General features: G+C 49.7%; 5 protein-coding genes and 2 non-coding genes across 7 annotated transcripts; 2 read left to right on the top strand and 5 right to left on the bottom strand.

Moving 5' to 3' along the window:
* Nucleotides 1-799: 799 nt before the first annotated feature.
* ColSpa_rRNA_011 lies at nucleotides 800-915 on the top strand. Its single transcript, XR_007414242.1, has one exon. It is a non-coding gene; the product is annotated as a 5S ribosomal RNA (ribosomal RNA).
* Nucleotides 916-5,399: 4,484 nt separating this feature from the next.
* On the bottom strand, nucleotides 5,400-5,800 carry ColSpa_03181 (uncharacterized protein; the record flags this gene model as incomplete). The annotated part of the gene is made up of 2 exons (XM_049269393.1): nucleotides 5,400-5,512; nucleotides 5,584-5,800. The coding sequence occupies 2 exons, from the start codon at nucleotides 5,798-5,800 to the stop codon at nucleotides 5,400-5,402; spliced, it is 330 nt and encodes a 109-aa protein (XP_049125350.1).
* Nucleotides 5,801-5,836: 36 nt separating this feature from the next.
* ColSpa_03180 (uncharacterized protein) lies at nucleotides 5,837-6,715 on the bottom strand (the record flags this gene model as incomplete). The annotated part of the gene is made up of 1 exon (XM_049269392.1): nucleotides 5,837-6,715. One exon carries the CDS (start codon nucleotides 6,713-6,715, stop codon nucleotides 5,837-5,839), a length of 879 nt encoding a protein of 292 aa, XP_049125349.1.
* Nucleotides 6,716-11,610: 4,895 nt separating this feature from the next.
* ColSpa_03179 (putative oxidoreductase DltE) lies at nucleotides 11,611-12,306 on the top strand (the record flags this gene model as incomplete). Its single annotated transcript, XM_049269391.1, has 2 exons — nucleotides 11,611-11,828; nucleotides 11,889-12,306. 2 exons carry the CDS (start codon nucleotides 11,611-11,613, stop codon nucleotides 12,304-12,306), a joined length of 636 nt encoding a protein of 211 aa, XP_049125348.1.
* Nucleotides 12,307-13,674: 1,368 nt separating this feature from the next.
* Nucleotides 13,675-14,547, bottom strand: ColSpa_03178 (uncharacterized protein; the record flags this gene model as incomplete). Its single annotated transcript, XM_049269390.1, has 1 exon — nucleotides 13,675-14,547. One exon carries the CDS (start codon nucleotides 14,545-14,547, stop codon nucleotides 13,675-13,677), a length of 873 nt encoding a protein of 290 aa, XP_049125347.1.
* A 372-nt stretch (nucleotides 14,548-14,919) lies between these two features.
* ColSpa_03177 (uncharacterized protein) lies at nucleotides 14,920-15,478 on the bottom strand (the record flags this gene model as incomplete). The annotated part of the gene is made up of 2 exons (XM_049269389.1): nucleotides 14,920-15,153; nucleotides 15,293-15,478. 2 exons carry the CDS (start codon nucleotides 15,476-15,478, stop codon nucleotides 14,920-14,922), a joined length of 420 nt encoding a protein of 139 aa, XP_049125346.1.
* A 1,588-nt stretch (nucleotides 15,479-17,066) lies between these two features.
* Nucleotides 17,067-17,147, bottom strand: ColSpa_tRNA_086. Its single transcript is given in 2 exon segments — nucleotides 17,067-17,101; nucleotides 17,112-17,147. It is a non-coding gene; the product is annotated as a tRNA-Gly (tRNA).
* Between the last annotated feature and the right edge of the window lie 1,214 nt (nucleotides 17,148-18,361).

Below are 18,361 nucleotides of genomic sequence, written 5' to 3'. Positions count from 1 at the left end.
GGAGCCTTGACAAACTCAGCTTCTCCAATAAGTCTGCACTTATTTTCACTTTTGCTCATGGTGTCAATTGTAAATTCACACACGTAGTCATGAAGAAGATCCCTTGTCTCTTAGCGCTTTATGCAAACGCACTAACGGGTCTCATTGTCCTAGGATAAATGTCTCACTAGACTTTGTTGTGCGAGGGTTTAACTATCTGATCTCGAGAGATTACTTCGGCTATTTCGTATAACTGATGATTTATATGCAGTTCTTCTGCTCTTGATTTGTGGTATCCAAAAGGCGTACTCAAGTCCCATTCGAAACGGCTGGTATTCCATCGCATTTGTGTCCAGACGATGTTAGGGAACATGTGTGTTATTCGAAAACCGATAGGTTAGAAAAGTCAACAAGCCAAAGACGATATTATCATCGCGTTACCCATGCGCTTGCATACTATGATACCAGATCTAATATAGTCTCACATTGACGGAAATGTGTTCAGCTTGCGAGATGAGGGCGTCAATGTGGCTCTGAGAACCGAAGGGTAGGTTCACGGTCGAGTCTGTAATGCGTGTGGCTGTATTAGCTTGCAGACAAGTGATGCCTTGGTCAACACATTGGGTCTTAGCCTTAATGCATGGAGGCGATAATGTAATATCTATACATCTGTCACATACTTTCTAGCTCAATATCGCCTCCGCTAATATATGAGGTTGCAAGGACAGGATAGATTCGGCATGTGTTACACATCGTCATTAAATTACCTGTCGTGGCCAACCAAGGTTTTATAGATATCTTTAGCGTCCCTCCATACCACATACGACCATACCCACTGGAAAACTCGGGATCCCGTCCGCTCTCCCATAGATAAGTCATTGAGGGCCGGATTAGTAGTTGAGTCGGTGACGATCAGCGAATACCTGGTGTTGTATGTTTTTTGTCTCTGCTCTAGAAAGATCCCATGTCCTGTCCAACTTAAATCAACACCTTCCAGACCATCCTGACCACAGACCAAAATCTATTACTTAATGTCCCTACTGCCCAAGACATATAGAAAAAACGCTATACTTTTTGTCGCTGATAGTGTGGTTCTGTCTCCTGATAACAGCATTGTTGAACTGTTCCGTTCCCGTAATCTGTGAATGTAAGCCCCTTGGCATCTGACAAACTTTCTTAGCAAAATAGAAGCTTTCCGGTTTGTTGGTCGGTATGTAGCAGTCTAAAAGAGTCTTGGTAATTAATGAAGCACGAATGGGACAACAGAGTAATAAACGCAAACATATATATCGTCTGCAAGCTCGTCAAAGCTATACATATCACTTAATAGCCCTACTTACTAAGCACTATACTTGGTAGACCATACATCATGCATATGGCAAACAAGCCGCCGTATTATCGGCTTCAGCGTGGGCTTGGGCACCAATGGCACAGGATAGCTGGCTATACAGTGTAGGCTAAATGAAATGCGCATCGTCAGCGGGATCATCCTTCCACTTCTCGACCAGTCAACCGGCGCATTATGTAGACCAAGTATCTCGCCCTGATTGGACAACTCTCCGCTTCTGTCTCCTACCTGCACATCTTCTACCTTCCCCTCTTCTTGCCTATTCTCCAGCGCCCAAATTAGCACGAAGCCGCTCGAAAAGGCGAATCAAACCAAACGCAAATCAAACGCACCATATTCTGAGTAATTCAGTAGAAGCACATTGTCTTCATTACCAGATTCGGCATGTCTATTCTGTTGGACAACACTATCGGTTGGGTTTGCGCCATCAGTACTGAATACGTTGCCGCGCGAGCATTCTAGACTCGATGCACGAGCCCCCCGACTATGTCGCTTCCCACGATAGCAACGAATGTACCCTGGGTCGAATGGGGAAACACAACGCGGTTATCGCAGTCCTTCCAGATGCCGAGTATGGCTTGTCAACGGCATCAGCAGTTGCCAAAGGCATGCTGACCTCTTTCCCTAATATTCGCGCGGGTCTCATGGTTGGTATTGCAGGTGGAGCGCCAACACGCAATCCTGACCGTGATATTCGCTTGGGAGATATTGTGGTTAGCTCCCCGCGTAACGGATACGGTGGTGTGTTCCAATACGATTTCGGTAAGTTGGTGCAAGATCAATCGTTCCAGCAAACCCGGTTCCTAAACCAACCCCTTGATGTTTCGAGGGCTGCCGTGACTGGTATGAAAGCCGAGTTTGAGGAGAAGGGCCATAGAATTGATGAAGATATTAAAAAGGCCCTCCAAAAGACGCCCAGGTTACGATCAAAATACAGCCGACCTCCACAGGCGGCCACTTCAAACATGTCCGAATTACGAGAGTGAAACGCTCGATTGGCTAACATCGAGGCTCGAAGAAACGCTTTAAGAAGGCCTGCAAGACACATCTATGGAAGATCTACAGAAAACAGACATTGTTTCTAGTTCTAGACGCACTGGACAAGTGTTCGGTAGACGAAGACATCGAAACATTCGTCCCGTTACTCGCCAAGCTTGCAATGTCTAGTGTCTGCAACTTCAAGGTCTTCCTGACTAGTAGGCCAGCAGTGGCTATACATTACACGTTCAGCTCTATCGGTGAAGTCTTCCAGATCAAGCTCTACGGATTGGGACCTCACTTAGTGTTTGGAAGTCTTCCTTAACGACCAATTATCGGTGATCAGAGAGCGATGGAACACTCAAAAATCCAATGATCCTTGCCAGCAACTAGGCGACACCTGGCCGGGCATCTCAAGATTGCAAACACTAGCTGATATAGCTGATCGTTTGTTTATTTTCGAAGCTACCACCTGTCGTTTTATCGCAGACCCATTCTATAGTCCAGAAGCACAACTAGCCTTAAAGGCGCTTTGGAAAGTGGCATCAACGACAGATTAGCTCCAACATACCTTCCGGTTCTATGGCAACTCAAGGCAAATAGAACAAGTCGAGAAATAGCTGTTTTATTAAACAGATTGAAAGTTGTTGGTACACTCATTCTTCTTCAACAACCATTACCGGTAGCCTCAATGGCAGGCTTAACAGCAACCGATGTGATCGATGTTGATCAAACATTGGTTTCCCTTATCTCGGTGATTGACATTCCCGAGGATAGGATATTGGCAGTAAAGCCTTTCCATCTTTCATTTCTCGATTTCTTACTCGGTTCAGAGGCTGGAGACTTTTTTATAGACTTCACGCAAACGCATCAAAAGATGCGTTTGATTGCCTAGACTTACTCGGAAGAAGGCAGCCTTTGCACCATAACATGTGCGATATACGACCAGGAGATCACTGATCTGTAATTCTGGAGGCTGGTACGAAAGCCCGATTCCCTCCTCATGTCCAGTATGCATGTCTTCACTTGGTCTATCACCTGGAGCAAGCGAACGCCAGCCTTTCAGGCTACGATTCAAATGATCAATTCCTACAGGCTCATCTACTTCATTGGATTGCGGCCCTTAGTCTTACGGGGAACTTTGATAACTTGATAGGCATGCTTCATAGGTTGAAAAGACTAACAGATGTAAGCCCTCAGGTCAGTGTTTTGATGGGGTAAACCTTGCATCCTCTGACTGTTACGAATAATAGTTCCCTACTAGCCGCAACTTCAATCACCTCATTGAAGACTCAATAAAGCTTATCGAGCTCAAGGGTTCAATGTCGTATGACAACAATAATCTTCGGAGTTACGATGATTTTCACTTAAACTTCGAACGTTATACCCCAGGCGTCAATTATCCGCTGCGAGAACTCATACAGTTTCCTTTTCAAGTATACTGGTCAATCCTTGTCTTTTATCCTGTTGAAAACGCAGTTTACAGCACCTTTGAGAATGACATTCGAAAGCTCACATCTAGCCAGATACGGCTGAGCTGTCCTGGGATGCAAGAGCCTGAGGAACATTTACCCATCAAAGAAAGCCTTTCATTTTCTTTGGAGCTAAATTCATCAACGAGTGAAAACAACGAAACAAAAAGCTGTTTCGTTGGTGCTTTAAAGGGCGAGGAATATGTCCTTTCAGCCCACAGTTGGGATAAAATCAAATTATGGTCCCCCAAGAATGGGCAACTTATCAGAGTTTTTTGAAGGCTTTGAAGGGGAAATCTTGCCACGAAGCATAACGTTGGCCATCAATTCGGAACATGTTTTCGTATCATCCTGTGATGGAAGTCGCTATCTCTTGTCTCTCATGGATACCGATTCTGACAAGCAGAAGAAACTTCTGGCCCCGCTGACAAGTCCTGTCACTTTCTACCACACGGCTTATGGCATGCAAGCTTTTCCCTAGAGTCTAATTTGATTGCAACATGTTCTTTCCAAGAGTTGAGCCTCTGGATCATGGAAGGGGAAAGAATTTTGCGCGATTCTGCTGGTTTTGGTCTCCCCTCTTGCGCTGTGTCAACAAACGGAGAGTTGGCGGTATACACCGTTGTGGAGCCTTCCGGAGTGGGTAGCCACACAAGGGCACTGAATCTTTCAAAAAAGGAATACACGGACTTTCCGACAATCGGAGCCCAAGCATCGGCGCTGGCAATCTCTCCGAGCTCAGCATGGATAGCATCACTGACGACTGATGCCAATTTTGGCAGCAAGCGATCACATTGTCACTTTGGAGTATTCATGACAGAGTTGAATGGGTGTTACAAGAAGATATGCACATCTGAGATACAAATAGAGGCCTTGCGTTTTCCTCCAATTCACTAAAGCTTGTTTTGGCGGATACAAGCGGATTGATCTACGTTTGGTCGGTCTCTTCATGCCGATGTCTGGCCCTGCTTAAGGTTGGGCGTGGGATTGAAAAGTTGTCATTCTCTTCAGATGACTTATTTCTCGTTACGGAACATTACAATATATTGACACCGAATACTGTGTCTGACATTCCCTTGGAATTCTGGGAGCTGAGGGATATTATTGGCGTGGTAGAGAATCCGCAGTGGCACGGATGTGGGACCAGTCGCAACGGACAAGATAACTTGGCATAGGCGTAACATTATAGCATTGCCACCCGACAAAGAAGCTGGTATTCAGGCTAGCTGTATGACGGCGGTGGGGGAAACCTGCGTTGCATGGGTTACAGCTGAATCGAGAAGGCTAAACACATTTCATACTAGAATCTGTTTATGGACAATATTACTTTAGTAGTATTACTGTTTGCGTTAGTTATTGCAGTTGTAGGTACAATACGTACTACTTTATATTCTATTAAAGTTTTAAATTTAACTTTCTTAGCTAACCTTTCTGTCACTGTATCTTTTCCGGCAGCCGTGAGGCATTAAAGGGGTGACCCTGGTCTTGTTATGTTGTTAGGTCGTAACACCTGGCTTTTAGCAACATCGACCATGTCAGTCCATCTATCCAACCCACGGTGCTGAATTTTGTCCCCCGTTCTCGCTCCATAAAAAAAGACTGCCAACGCCGATGACTTCCAGTTATGCAGTTTCCTGCGGCTCGACAACATCATGGTATGATAGAAGAAGATATACGTAGCCAGCTGTAACGCGGCCGGCAAGATTATCCAGGCCCATCGGACTCGTACAACGACCTGCATGACCGTTTCCGTGGCCAAAATGCTCTTGAGAGTATCATTGCCTTCATGTGTCGGGTCAGGCATACGTAACACCGTCGACATGCCCAGCGCGATGGCATCAAATATGTCCTGCATGTCGAATTGGGGCATCTTGGGCGGATCGTGCCGCCGCGCCTTGTTATAAACGCGCACCAATGTTGGGTTCTCGGCGATTGGAGCCCATTCCTGATACCATTCAAGGGTGGTAGCATAGCCGTTGAAAAGGTCTTTGAGAGACTTTTGAATCAGTTCATGAGCGTTCATATTAACCAGAAAAGTGCCATTAATCCATCGGAATGGTTAATTGCCGTATTCTTCACTGTTGTGCAGGAAAAGGGAAGAGTTTGATGTTGGTGGTTTAATAGAGAATATTCGACTGTACGGTTCAGATTCCACAACCCCGGTCGAAAAAGAGGAGATTATCGTCTCGTTGAAGATTCCGGCACTGAGACTGCTTTCGTATTTGTTCACGCACCAGTAGAGCATGCACTCTTGCGCTTGCCCTTGGATACCAATGGCTCCGGAGGGCTGTTGATTTTCGTTAAAGGAAGTCACTTCCCACCCGGGCATTATGGCGGTTAGGTTAAGAATAGTCAACCGGTCTCTCGTGTCCAGTCTGCTTGTGTTGTCCGAATTCTTGAGGGTGAGGACATTAGTACCTCTCACTAAGACGCGTGTCCATCCGGTGTCCACGCCGTTCGGGAGTGACCACAACCAACAAAATCCATACTCGTCACAGTAGTCCGCCGCGTCGATTGACTTTTCAGGCGGGTGGAGGATGTCGGTAATGTTGGCGCATTCAGAGCAGACTGCAAGCGACTCGCTGATCCCAAAGGAAACATTGCCGCCTGACGAACGCGGGTGGAGCTGGAGTGCGTTACGCAAAGTCGTGTCCGTGAGGTCGCCGTGGAAATAGAGTCCCTGATAGATGTGGGGGCTGAAGGTCTCGGGGGCCTGGACGAAGCCTTGATGGAAGACTGTGCCATCTGTGCTGTTCACCCCCGTCTCAAAGATGATACGTGAGGATATATTGGAGGTGCCAAACGGCGCTGGAGCAGATTCGAATGTTGTGATCTGCTGGATAAAGGGGTCCATGGCAAGGCTGAGAACTGTTATGAGTGCGCCCAGCGACACGGCATCGCTTGCATTCGTTCGAATTAGCCCGGCCATAAAAGCCATCTTTAGCAATTTGCCCAGACGTACCTCCATCCTAGAGAGAATAGCAACGAAAAAGAACCCCATGGGCCTCTACTTGCATTGTCATGCATCTCTAGATCGGCTAACGGGTGGTAGCCATCATTTAGTCGGACCCATTGCCGCTGGCTGATCGCCGCACTGACGGCTACAGCTAGAGCCGACCTTGAGACAGTAGCAAGAGCGGATATCAGCGCGTTAATCCTTATACCGAATGGCCATTGGGGCAAAGGCCGATTGCCGTGGAGCAAGAGCGTGATAATGATACCCATGAGACAGCCGGCGCTAATGAAAAGGGAGGATATCTCGAATACCCAGTTCTCGCACCACCATTGGGACAACTCATGAGCACGACTAGGCTTGGGTTTGCGCAGATCTGCCTCGCTCTCCGCTAGTCGTTGTTTCGCTGGCAATAAGCGGGCATCATCATGATGGTGCGCAAGATGTTCGTTTGGAGTATTTGTTGTGTCGTCTGTAAGCCCTGGTTCCTAGTAAGAAGCTGTCTCGTTGTTAGTACTGCGACCCCAGGTTTCTAGTTCCAATCGGCTGCAAGACTGTAGAGCGGCCATTCCAAAGTCCGGCGCACTGTGCCGCTTTGAACCTTAAGTTATATTTGCAAGAAGTGATCGGCAATGTGAGGACAGCCGGGTCAAGCTGTCTACAACATGACCTTAAAGCAACTCATAGACGATGTAGGGGAAGTCCAACAATGCAAATCTTACGTTTGAGTCACCCATAAATACTTTTCGGGGTCTTTGAGGAATTGCCGCTGGTCCCGGCATCCAACAGCATTTCAGAACCGGACCTAGGCAGACTCATACAAGCTGACCCGCCTCAATGCAGGTTAATTGGAGACTGCATCTCTGAGCCTTGAGATAACAAACGGTACGGGATGGCAAAGTTGTCAGATCTGATGACAAATACTCGAGAAACAAGAATACTAAAACGCCACAAACTAGGGTACTAAATATTGAGATGTAGCCGCGGTTGCAGTCTCTGCAGCGCTTACTATGTCAGCGCTCATACGAGCATTGCCCAATACCCTACCCTACCTAGCGTGGCTCCTTCAGGGGGCAACAAAACAAATCGCCGGTTCAGTCTCTATCTCTCTTTTTCTAAAGCACTATACGGCTGCCAATTAGGGAATGGCGAGTAGGTCCCCTTTTGAAAAGGCCTTCCGTTAGAGAAGACACTGTGGCTGCTAGGCCTATTCCCTCCCACCCTTCAGGGAGCTTTTACCAATCGCAGGGCGGGCGACAGGGGGGGAATCCAGGCGCAGACCTTTTTTATCTTTCTTTTTTCGCGGATGGAGAATTTAGCCCGGAAAACACTCTGAGCCACCAAGCCTGCGTGGAGGCTGCTTGCTGGGTTACGTCTGGTCTACCACGGCGTTCCATTGGTTCAGAACAAAAGGACTATGCATACATGCACAAACCGACGTGAGTGGAGCAAATTCAAGTTGACGCCCCGATATCTAGGCTCCCATGACTGTACGTCTTGTTGGTTCATAACAAAAGGACTTCGCAGCCAGGAGCGGCAAGTTCAAGTTGAGTCAAAACTCTGCCTTGTCAAGACCAGTACCAACAAGAAGGAAGAGGACGAGATGTATAGTTTACTAGAGTCTAGAAGGCGGATTACGTTGAATATCCCATTCATACAAATTGCAGGAAACAACGGCGGTTAATCAAAGGGTACAGAGTAGAGACTATACTCCGTATGGCGTGCGTCGGCGATGTAGCAGAACATCTTCCCACACAGTAGCCTAACGCGACAGCAGACCCTTGCACAGCCGAAATCTCTTTGATGGATACACTTTCTCACCCCATTACCTCTTCACATCTATACTGAAAGATGGATATTGGATTATGTCAGCCATTGGGTATGTATGTGGGTCAGTAACCGATCACGGGTTGGTTGACTTATCCTTGAGATAATAGTAGGATCGAAAAGGCATCTTTCGCTTCGGATTAGATTCAAATTGAGAGACAGAAATCCGCAGAGCCGCAGAACCACAAAAGAGACTGTCGATGATTGTGGACTACATAGTAACTCAGCCGCAACTACGCCTTCATCATTGAGGAACCCACAGGGGCCCACAGTAAACCATCTCATTCAACTGCATCAAGCACATACGGTGTACAGGGTCGCCGGGTGGTCCATGTACGTTAACGATTGTCTGGCCGTTCACCAAGCCATGTAATATTTCCTTTCTGGGTGGGTCTCTCCTGCTAAACCATCAGACTCCGTGTCTTTTGTATGAACTATCATGCATCCGATCCATGTCAATTTACCCCAATTGAGCAGCTGCAACGGATGTATTGGGATAGCTTGATAAATAAGGAGGAGAATAACGCTTTTGAGAAGGCTAGAAGTAAAGAGATTACGACTACCTACCCAGCTGAAGCTCGAAAGGGTCCGGCTAGATGCAAACGTTGGGGCTGCTGGTAGCATCCAGGCTGCGACGACTGTACGTCTCATAGGTTTAGAACAAAAGGACTTCGCATGCATAAATTGGCCAGGGATATCTCAAGTTCCGTGCATTAGTCACTTCGGATCCTTCTAACAACTCGCGCAGAAAGAAGTGGAATGAAGCGGGAACCCCATGTGGAGCAAATTCATAACAAGTCGGTCTCACCCTCTGCCCTGCTTTACCCTGCTGCTGTCAAGTAGTACCGGTGTTCTATCATCCCTGTCAATTCTATTCAATATGCTTAGGGTTCATTGATCAAAAAGGGTTTATTGTGTTCGATTGAGCGACCAAATCATTGGAATCCGCAGAGAGGGCAGATATGGAGGAGTAGGCAGAAGACGAAGACGGCAAATATGGGCTTCGAAAAGACAAATACATTAGCACAGCAGTGTACATGTAGTCAGCTTTATCGGCCCTTTCGGCTCTAATGCGGGTTGTATTAACCTGCGTGTGTATGTGTGACAGAGAGTTCGTGACTCCTGCTTCAGATGGTGTCGGCCCCCATCTCTCGTCCTCACCACAAAACATAACCAATCCATACTTCTCTAGAGACCTCTTTAGCTGAAGAATCCTGGAACACCATAGATCGCACTCGCCGCCGTCGCCTTCACCACCAGATCCGAGCCTGCCCCGGAGCTTACTTCACGAAACAACCCCTATGAGAACGACAATGCCGTTGGCTTTGCTCGTAGAGCTGTCTCGTGGTTCGCAAGTTCTCTTGTCGATAAATTTGTACATACATCCGTTATCAACGTTCACATAAGGTCCGATATTTGCTGCACATCAATGAGTTTGGCCCACTTTCGTGAAGCAAATACTAACTTTGACCGCTGCAGCCGACGGATTGCTGTGGATGAGGCCGTTCCTGGTTGGGATAAAGCAAGAGCTCTCTGTACGTGCATCTCTTAGGAGTAGATGATGGCGAGAGCCGTCGAAAGATGATTGAGGTGTCCAAGGGGAGGGGGGTGAAGCCCCCAACGAGGACGATAGTCCGCCGGACGGAGCGCCTTCCGGTAAAATATCGCTGATATCGAAGGAGCCGCGAGCCTGCTTTAGACCTCCTGCTCGGATGAATGCCCACAGGTTGCGGAGGAGGGAGCGGGGCCGGAGTCGTGCCGTTGGATCCAGTCGATGGGCAGCACCTAACATACAAGCGGTCATTTAAGCCGCATCAACATTTGCCACAGCGCGATTCGCTTGGCGCCAAGTCCGGTTGAATTTGCTTAACCCCAGGGCGTCTTATCTTTTGCAAAGGTTTCCTGTCCTCATTGGTTGAGCTCTTGAAGAGGAAAAACGAAGCGGAGCGATGTTTGAAGTGGACAAAACGGCTTCCATACCCGTTACGCTCAATTAGAGGGCGGGACCCATCCACCCAGTGCCACTTAGGACATCACCGCGTGGGACACTATCTGGCACAAAGATCAGGCCAAGATCCTAGGCATGATCATGGCGACTAGACTCCATTTCAAGGAACATGTCGCATTAGCAACAACGAAAGACCTTAAAACGAAAGACCTCAAGACTGTGCTGGACCTCTGGCAACTCAAAGGGCCCAGTCACAGGAATAGCCGCAGCGGAAAGAAATCTAAAGCAAAATCCCTGGGCGACTTCGCAGTTGCTTGTGCGTTGCTGTGTCGCTGGATCCCGTCCGCCACCTGTGATACCACTGTGAGTGGTGCTAATTCCGCATTGGAGAATTCTGGCGGATTTGATGTGAAACAACCCGTCGCAAGGGCTTTCATATGTTCGAGCTTCAAAGCCCTGCGGTAATAGCAGAAAGCGGCCTCCTCTCGTATCACAATAACGGTATCTCGGCAATCGTTATCAGGTCAGGTTGTAACCGAATAAGCTCATTGACATGGGCTCCCTGTGAAGATCTGTCGCTGCTACGTTGTTCCGGCGTCGTCCTTGACATCTTGCCCAACCACTTTCCTGGGTGGGTGGGTACTTGGTATTGAAAATCACTCAGTGCCAGGACACCAGGTAAACTTGTGACTACGTGATATGTTGCATTGCATTCGTTATTTCAAGGACCTCCCATTTTCTCTTGGCGTATGGATTCATCGACAAGGGCGACTGATATCTGTGAACGTCGGTGGACTTCGGGTCCCAAAAGATTATCATGTTGTTTGAAAGACAGCGTTGACGTCGGCTGACTCGGATGGTGTAACAAGCTTTTTGGTGAATGAAGGGGGGGAACAGGGGCACCTGAAAATCCTACGGCCACCCCGCGCGAAGTATCGGAACTACGAATGACGTCCGCTAGCTTCTCGGGTGATATCGACTATCTACCCCGGTCTCATACGTAATTATCTCCCGCTTACATACCTCCACCGCGATTACTTCAAGACCCATTCGAGGTCACGCAGTGAATTATCTGGTTCATCTTCACACCTCAAGTATATTCATGATGCCTTTCACTTACAAGACGGTTCTAATCATAGGGGCCACCTCCGGCATCGGTGCCGGGATGGCCGACAAGCTCGTCAGTGAGGGCTCAAAAGTCATTGCCGTCGGCCGACGCCAGGACAGGCTAGACAGTTTTGTCCAGAAGCATGGTAGTTCCAAAGCCGCTACAATCAGATTTGACGTCACGGACAATGAAGGCATGGATGCGTTTGTTCACAAGTAAGATCATGTCTCTCCGTTCCTACATTTTTTTGCTGATGATTGATTGAACACTTTCAGGGTGGTAACCGAGCACGTAGACCTGGACTGCGTGTTTCTCAACTCGGGCGTTCAGAGCCCGACGCGGCTGTCGCGTGCAGCCGAGTTTGACCTGGCCAAATTCCACGAGGAGATGAACGTCAACTTCACGAGTCTTGTCAACCTAATGATGAAATTCCTCCCTCACCTGCAGGCCAAGACGATACCTACGGGTCTCATAATTACGGGGACCCATCTCGCCATCGTACCGGCTGCCACTCTTGCTGCCTACTCAGCTTCAAAAGCCGCTCTGACTTCCTTTGTGGATTGTCTCCGGGAACAGAACCGCCACAAGCCAACTAAGATTGTTGAGATCTACCCACCTCCCGTACAAAGTGAGGCTTTCCATTCATTTGTCTTTTTCTTCGTATTCTGCTTGATCTCCTTTTCTTTCCTCTGATACTTGGGTTGGAGACAACACTTCAACAACATGCTGATATTTTTGGCTTTTCAGCTGAGCTCCATGACTATGCGGGGCCACGCGGCCGCACATACGGCCTGCCGCTGGACCAGTTCACAGAGAGAGCATACACAGAGCTTCTCAAAGGGGATGAACTAATCGTGATTGACTCTATTGCTATTGAGCCGAAAGAAACATACATGAAGTTGGTAGAGGAACGTCGAAGAATGCTTACAAAACTCTCGGGCGTCTTGCTTAAGCATTTTGAACTCTGATAGCAGAATTGAGAATAGAAATCTTCTGCAAAGACGGAAGTTGAATTGCAAAAGAAAAACAATGTTTGAGGATCTTCAAGCGAAACGGTGCCGGTAACGTCAGGATTTTGAACGTTGGGTTTGCAGCAAAACTATATAGTCATTAGCGAACCAAAAACGCAAGGCCGATACTTTCAAAGGGACCTGCAACTGCTTTCTGTCATTGATGATCTGGCTACCGTTGCCGCTCTTTCGGCCAACCATCGATCAGGTATATACCTAATTTCGCAGCTATGGTGTATTAACTGGCCATCAAAATGCCATCAAACTGTATTGAAACGCAGGAGCTTTTCTATAGTAAACTCTAATTCCGATGCGGACCAGGGTAAAATCTGACGCTTCTCATTCAACTGCCGCACTCGACATGGTCCGAAGAGACGGCTTTGGGACTTTTAGGGTTGTATGCTTTATTACCGTTCATTTGTCGCACAAGTCAAACCTTCCACCCTTCGCCTAAGATAGTAGCAAGCCGCTGCATTGGGACAGATCAGGATTTGCCTGCCGAGAATGAAAGCGGGCAAAGGTTATACTAGAACCAGCCTCGACGGCCGTAACCCTGGTGAGTCTGACCCCGTGTCCGTCCACCGTTCACGGTACTTCAGTTGTAGCTATAGTCGCCATCAAACACGTGCCGACGGTGTACGTCAATCCGGTTACCGACACGCAGCTGGATTCAGCGGACACAGAGAAAGCCACTTATTCCAAGGATCCAATTGAAACATAGGAAACAATGGTTCTTGGAGGCCAACACATCTCGATAAACCCCATGACTCGGTGGCCTACTTTTCCAAAAGGCCTGAAAGCCTGTCAACTTGGCAAACTCACGCTTTAGCGCTGTGCCAGTATGGCACACGAGGCAGCAACGGAATGGGCATTCCGGTGCATGTTCACAAGGGCCAAACAGAGTTATTTTGAGATGTGTTATTGTCCGAAATGCACTATGCTAGACTACTGAGATATCCCAAACCAAACACGTCCGAAATCATGTTGCAAATATAAAAAAAAGTCATAACGCCAAGAACTCACAAACGCTCATTATTTTTTTGGGGTGTGTTCAACCCACCACGTGAGGAACGCCCCTCTTCCACTTCAGCTCCTTACCATGCTTACTCTTGTGGTGCCTTGACACGTTGTCCCTCCGCCCCTCGTGCTCGCAGCCCGGGTGGGGGCACTGGCGGATCTCGGAGCGCACGTTGGTCTTCTCGGCGACGTCCTTGTGCCGCGCCTGCAGGTGGCGCTCGAGGTCCCGCACCTGCGCGAACTTGTGCTCGGTGCGGCGCTCGGCGCGGCAGATGCCGCAGACAAGGGCCTTGCGGTGGACGCGCTGGTGCTGCTTCAGCTGGGCTTCCTTGCGGAAGGTCTTTGTGCAGCCGTCAGTCGTGCAGTAGAACGGGTGGGTCGCGGCACTGGTGCCGGCGACGTCCGAGCCGGGGGAGGTGGTGGTGGTGCCGAGGGGCGAGCCGTCGGTGCTGGCCGGGAAGGCGAAGGAGGGCTCGGCTTCGGGGAAGAAGTCGAGGGCTGGCTCGAAGGGGGAAGTGTTTGTGCTTCCGAAGTAAGAGGAGACCTGGTCGGTGCCGGACAGGTAGCCGGAGGTGGACAGGTCGGGCAGTGGGCCGTTGAAGTCAAAGGTAGCGGTTTGGAGGCTCTGCTCGATGTCGTACTGCACGGCGGGATCGTTGAAGATGTCCTGGGGGGAGTCGGTGGTTTGGTAGTTGGTCTCCGTGGCGGAGTAATCGAAGCCGGCCATCTCGAAAGCGCCGGTGATGAGCATGTCCTGCTGCATGAGCACGGTCCAGTCCTCGGTCTCGTCCGGCACCTCGTAGAGCTCGGAGAGGGGAGAGTGCTGAAACACGTTGTCGTCCATGGCATCGGGTGCAGCACATACCGGCTGGGCCCCGTAGGGCCAGCGCTTGGTAGTGACCGCCATATTGAAGGGAAGGGGGTTGAACTCGGGGAAATAGGTAGTGGCGTCGTTATTTGGGTGTCTGCCCACGTTGAACGTCGCAACAGACATGTAACTCAACTCCGTCTCAGAAGTTGAAGGCTGCTGGTAAAAGGTGTCGTGGTGGTAAAGTGTGGTTGACTCGGCGACTTGCTGAGCAAAATGGTTTACAAATGGCGTTGGTTGTTTGAGTTCTTGTGGACAGGCGCTATCAGGTTTAGATGGCCGATCGAGAAGTTTTACGACATACTCAGGTCCTTGGCCAACCTGGGGGCCGCCGTCAGAATCGTGTCACAAGAGAACAAGCTGCGAGCAATGAGCTTACCGGTGCGAAAAACCAACAACATCATCACCACATTAGACAGCAGCCGACAAAGTCTTCATGATGCCGTCAGGTCCTCTCGAGCGCCGAGGCGTTGGGAAGTTGAGGCAGGAAATGGGTGCATCCAAGAACGCCATTTCAAAGTCAGAAAGCGCTTCTGGGATCATACCATAGCTAGACGAGAGAACGTCTGGAATATGACGATCCATGTTTGCGGCGTCCAGGTCTTCGACGCTTGCAATGGGTTCGCCGTGTACAGAGATAGTGGACTGCATGTCGCAAGTTGGGTCCCAACCATGAGGTGGTTCCCAGTCAAAGGACAAACTCGATGAAAGGCAGTGCAGCTAGGTAGGTAGCGTTAGCCTCTCGTTTTGAGAGAAATATGTCATCTATTCCGTGTTAACTAACCTGTCCTACTGCCTTGTAGCTTGGCTGTCGAATAATCGGGATTGTGGCGGCCCAATGGGATGTGGAGAGTAGCCTCTCGCCATCGGCGAAGTCCATGTTTTTGTCAAGGCGTTGCGGTCCAGGGTCACCGTCAAAGTCGTGGCAGTCCCAGCGGTCAAGGACCGGCGGATCTTTCAAGAAGCCCATGTTGGCTGCGGACGAAGCTAGTGCTACAACCAGCGCATTGGATGAGAGACGTAAGGGGCGCGGGGAAAGTTTGGAAGGACTTGTATCGATGAGTAGGGTTAGGTGTGCTGAGATGATGTGAGGGTGAGGTAAGGTGAGAAGAAGATGGAGAGATTGAAGGTAGTCGGAGCGGATGAGGATGAGAGAGATTCGAAGTCGAGATGCGCGAGGGATGCCTGGGGATTTGAACGATCCAGTGACTCAGGCCCGCAGCTTGTGAGTGGTTGCCTGTACCGTTTTCCTGGGGGCGCAGCGATTTGGCCTCAGTGGCCCGTGCGCTCTGGGAATTATGGACCTTGATCGCAGTGACTTGGAGATTGGATTAAATGTTAGGCGGACTGGGTTCTACTGTCAGCCGTCTTTCCAATTATAGAGGTATTCGACATTGAACTGTCTATAAAGCATCCAGATTACTATTTTAGTACTTTTGAACCATTAGTTAACCTTGTTATTCGACTGGTAGATGTTTCCACGTGGAGGTAGAAACCACGCAGCATCTCGACGGCTAGCGCTGAAGTACCGATCCTCGCAGGACGGGGCTGATCGATAGGCGGAATCTGACGGGTGGGTCCTTAGGCTCGTTCGCTTCTCGTTGGCCCCACATAGCGCAGCCAAAAGATACAAGCTACTTGAGGCCGCCGCGGCGTTCCCCATCCTTTCCCATGATGTCGCGCCAGTGCGCATGGCTTGGCCTTGGTTTCTCGATGCCCATGATGCAACTTTCGAAGGGACCTTCCATTGCTTATCCATCATTGGTCGCCGAACGTTGCGTCAATCCGACGAGCAGCTTGCATTTGAAACTCGGCTTTATACCTAGACTTGAAGTGTCCTGCATCTAGAATCTCGTAGGTGGCAGACAGTGCCATCACAACCCTCTTCCCAAGCTCAATCGCCGTCGTCTGCTGCCATCATCGCTCAGCTCGCGTTGTACGACGTTACTATACCTTGTATCTGGACCTGTCGACGGACCGAATTCAGACCTTGTTTGTCCGATTGGCTCTTAAGATCAAGACTTTTTTTAAACAGCAATAGAAATTCGCCGACAAAAGTCAAAACTGAACAGCATGTTCATCCTGATTCATGGGGGAAGATCTCTTGGCATTCCAGCCATACCAACGGGCCCCGCTTTTGCTACCCTTCAGGAAATACAATGGCGAAGATACGATCAACTCTCGAAACTTCACGCGTTATAGACACCACAGGAAAGGTCTTACTACAGCGTCGTTGCCCGAATACGCATGCGGCGGCGTCATGTCAGCCCTACAGCCCATTATCGGTCAACCCAACAACACCTCCGCGAGTGCCAATGTCGCGTCGTCAAGTATCTTTCAATTCAGCGACGCATTGGGCGAGTCTTGTCAAAGCTCGACTTTCGGTAGTGACATTTTACCCGCAGAGAACACCCACCCATCCTCGCCTTCACATCATTGGCCACTCTCTCTCCGTGCCTCCCAACAAGTCGGTCGGACCACAAAACCTGCACTCGCACCCGTATTCAAGTGCCAAAAAGTAACGCACGAAGTGACGGACCATATTTGGTCAAAAGGATTGCGCCGAGGGGGAATCGAACCCCCGGCTCCCCGACGCTGCTGGATGGCAACGGAGAATTTTACCACTAAACCATCGGCGCATGTGATGGCTGAGTCAGCTCGTGATGGATGTGCCCAAGTTAGTGCAAATCATGCCATGCCACACCTGCCAGAGCGGCAATATGCGGAACTCCCAACCGTAAGAAGGTTAAGAAAGTGATCTCTTAGTAGGTAATGTGGTTCTACACTACCAGAGAATGCCGGCTTAGGTGCGCCCTGCGAGTGCACCCTGCATCATGATCATCATGAACGAGCGCGTGATGCTGGGGGAACGGCGACAGTGACATGACCATCAACAGCTTCCATGTACGCGTCGGGGGAGAAGGTCGTTTCTGGCCCGGCGGGTGAAGTTGATATAGGCTTTTGCCAGCGGGGTCAGCCAAGTTTCGAGTCGCCACCTTTGCACGTCCCCTTTCTCGGTCTTTGCGGTGCGCGGGGTGGCTCGGGGTCACCAAAGCTCTGCTGCGTCCGCGCCGAAGCTTGTGGGGATGATCCGGAGTGCTGGACGGATGGCAGGAGGGGTTCCACTCCGTCCCGGATCCCGATACACCGCGGCTTGTTCACTCGGACTCCCTGGGAGATGGCAAGTCGCATTCGATGGCGCCAGGTGAGATGAACCAGGTGATTAACATGCTCTTCCTCTATGTACACCTTGTCGGCGACCGAGTTCCCTTTCTCTTCCACAATGGTTCGCACAAACAGTATTCCACACATATGATGAAGAATGAAAACAAACCCCATTCAAACAACTCACTCGAGAGACTCGTTTGTATTGCGTGTCTTTTTATTCGTCGCCGTAGCCACGGAGCCCAGAAACACCAGTCTTCACACTCTTCGAGATGAAAGTTCTACCGCCAGCTTGTCAAAGGTGCAGGCCAACTGTCACCTCAGAATTGGTTGCACGCGTGATTGTCCGGACAACAGACACGCTCATTCCAGCTCCGTCTCTTCAATCCCATTCCCCCGTCTCTTTGTCCAATCCGCGCATTCCATCCCCTCAGCACCTGCGCTCCCATTCGGGCCACAAGGTGCGGGAGTTTGAGCAAGATACTTGCGTCCAGAGACACCGCGCTAGCGCCAACCTCCCCCGCCCCGCGCCATCTGATTCGTTGCCGAGTCAAGGGGACCATACCCATCTTGAGCCTCTCTCTCGTCCTCGTTCGTCCTCCATCAACGTCCAGTCCTTTTTTGCACCGGACGCCATCCGACTGCTTCTTACTCGCATCCTGCCCTAGACAGCTGTTCCCCCACTAGA

This window comes from Colletotrichum spaethianum, assembly GCF_022836535.1.
Source record: "Colletotrichum spaethianum MAFF 239500 DNA, contig06, whole genome shotgun sequence".
In the NCBI taxonomy this organism is placed as follows: domain Eukaryota; kingdom Fungi; phylum Ascomycota; class Sordariomycetes; order Glomerellales; family Glomerellaceae; genus Colletotrichum; species Colletotrichum spaethianum.
Note: the sequence above shows the minus strand (reverse complement) of the source record. Positions and strands in the feature narration are given on the sequence as shown.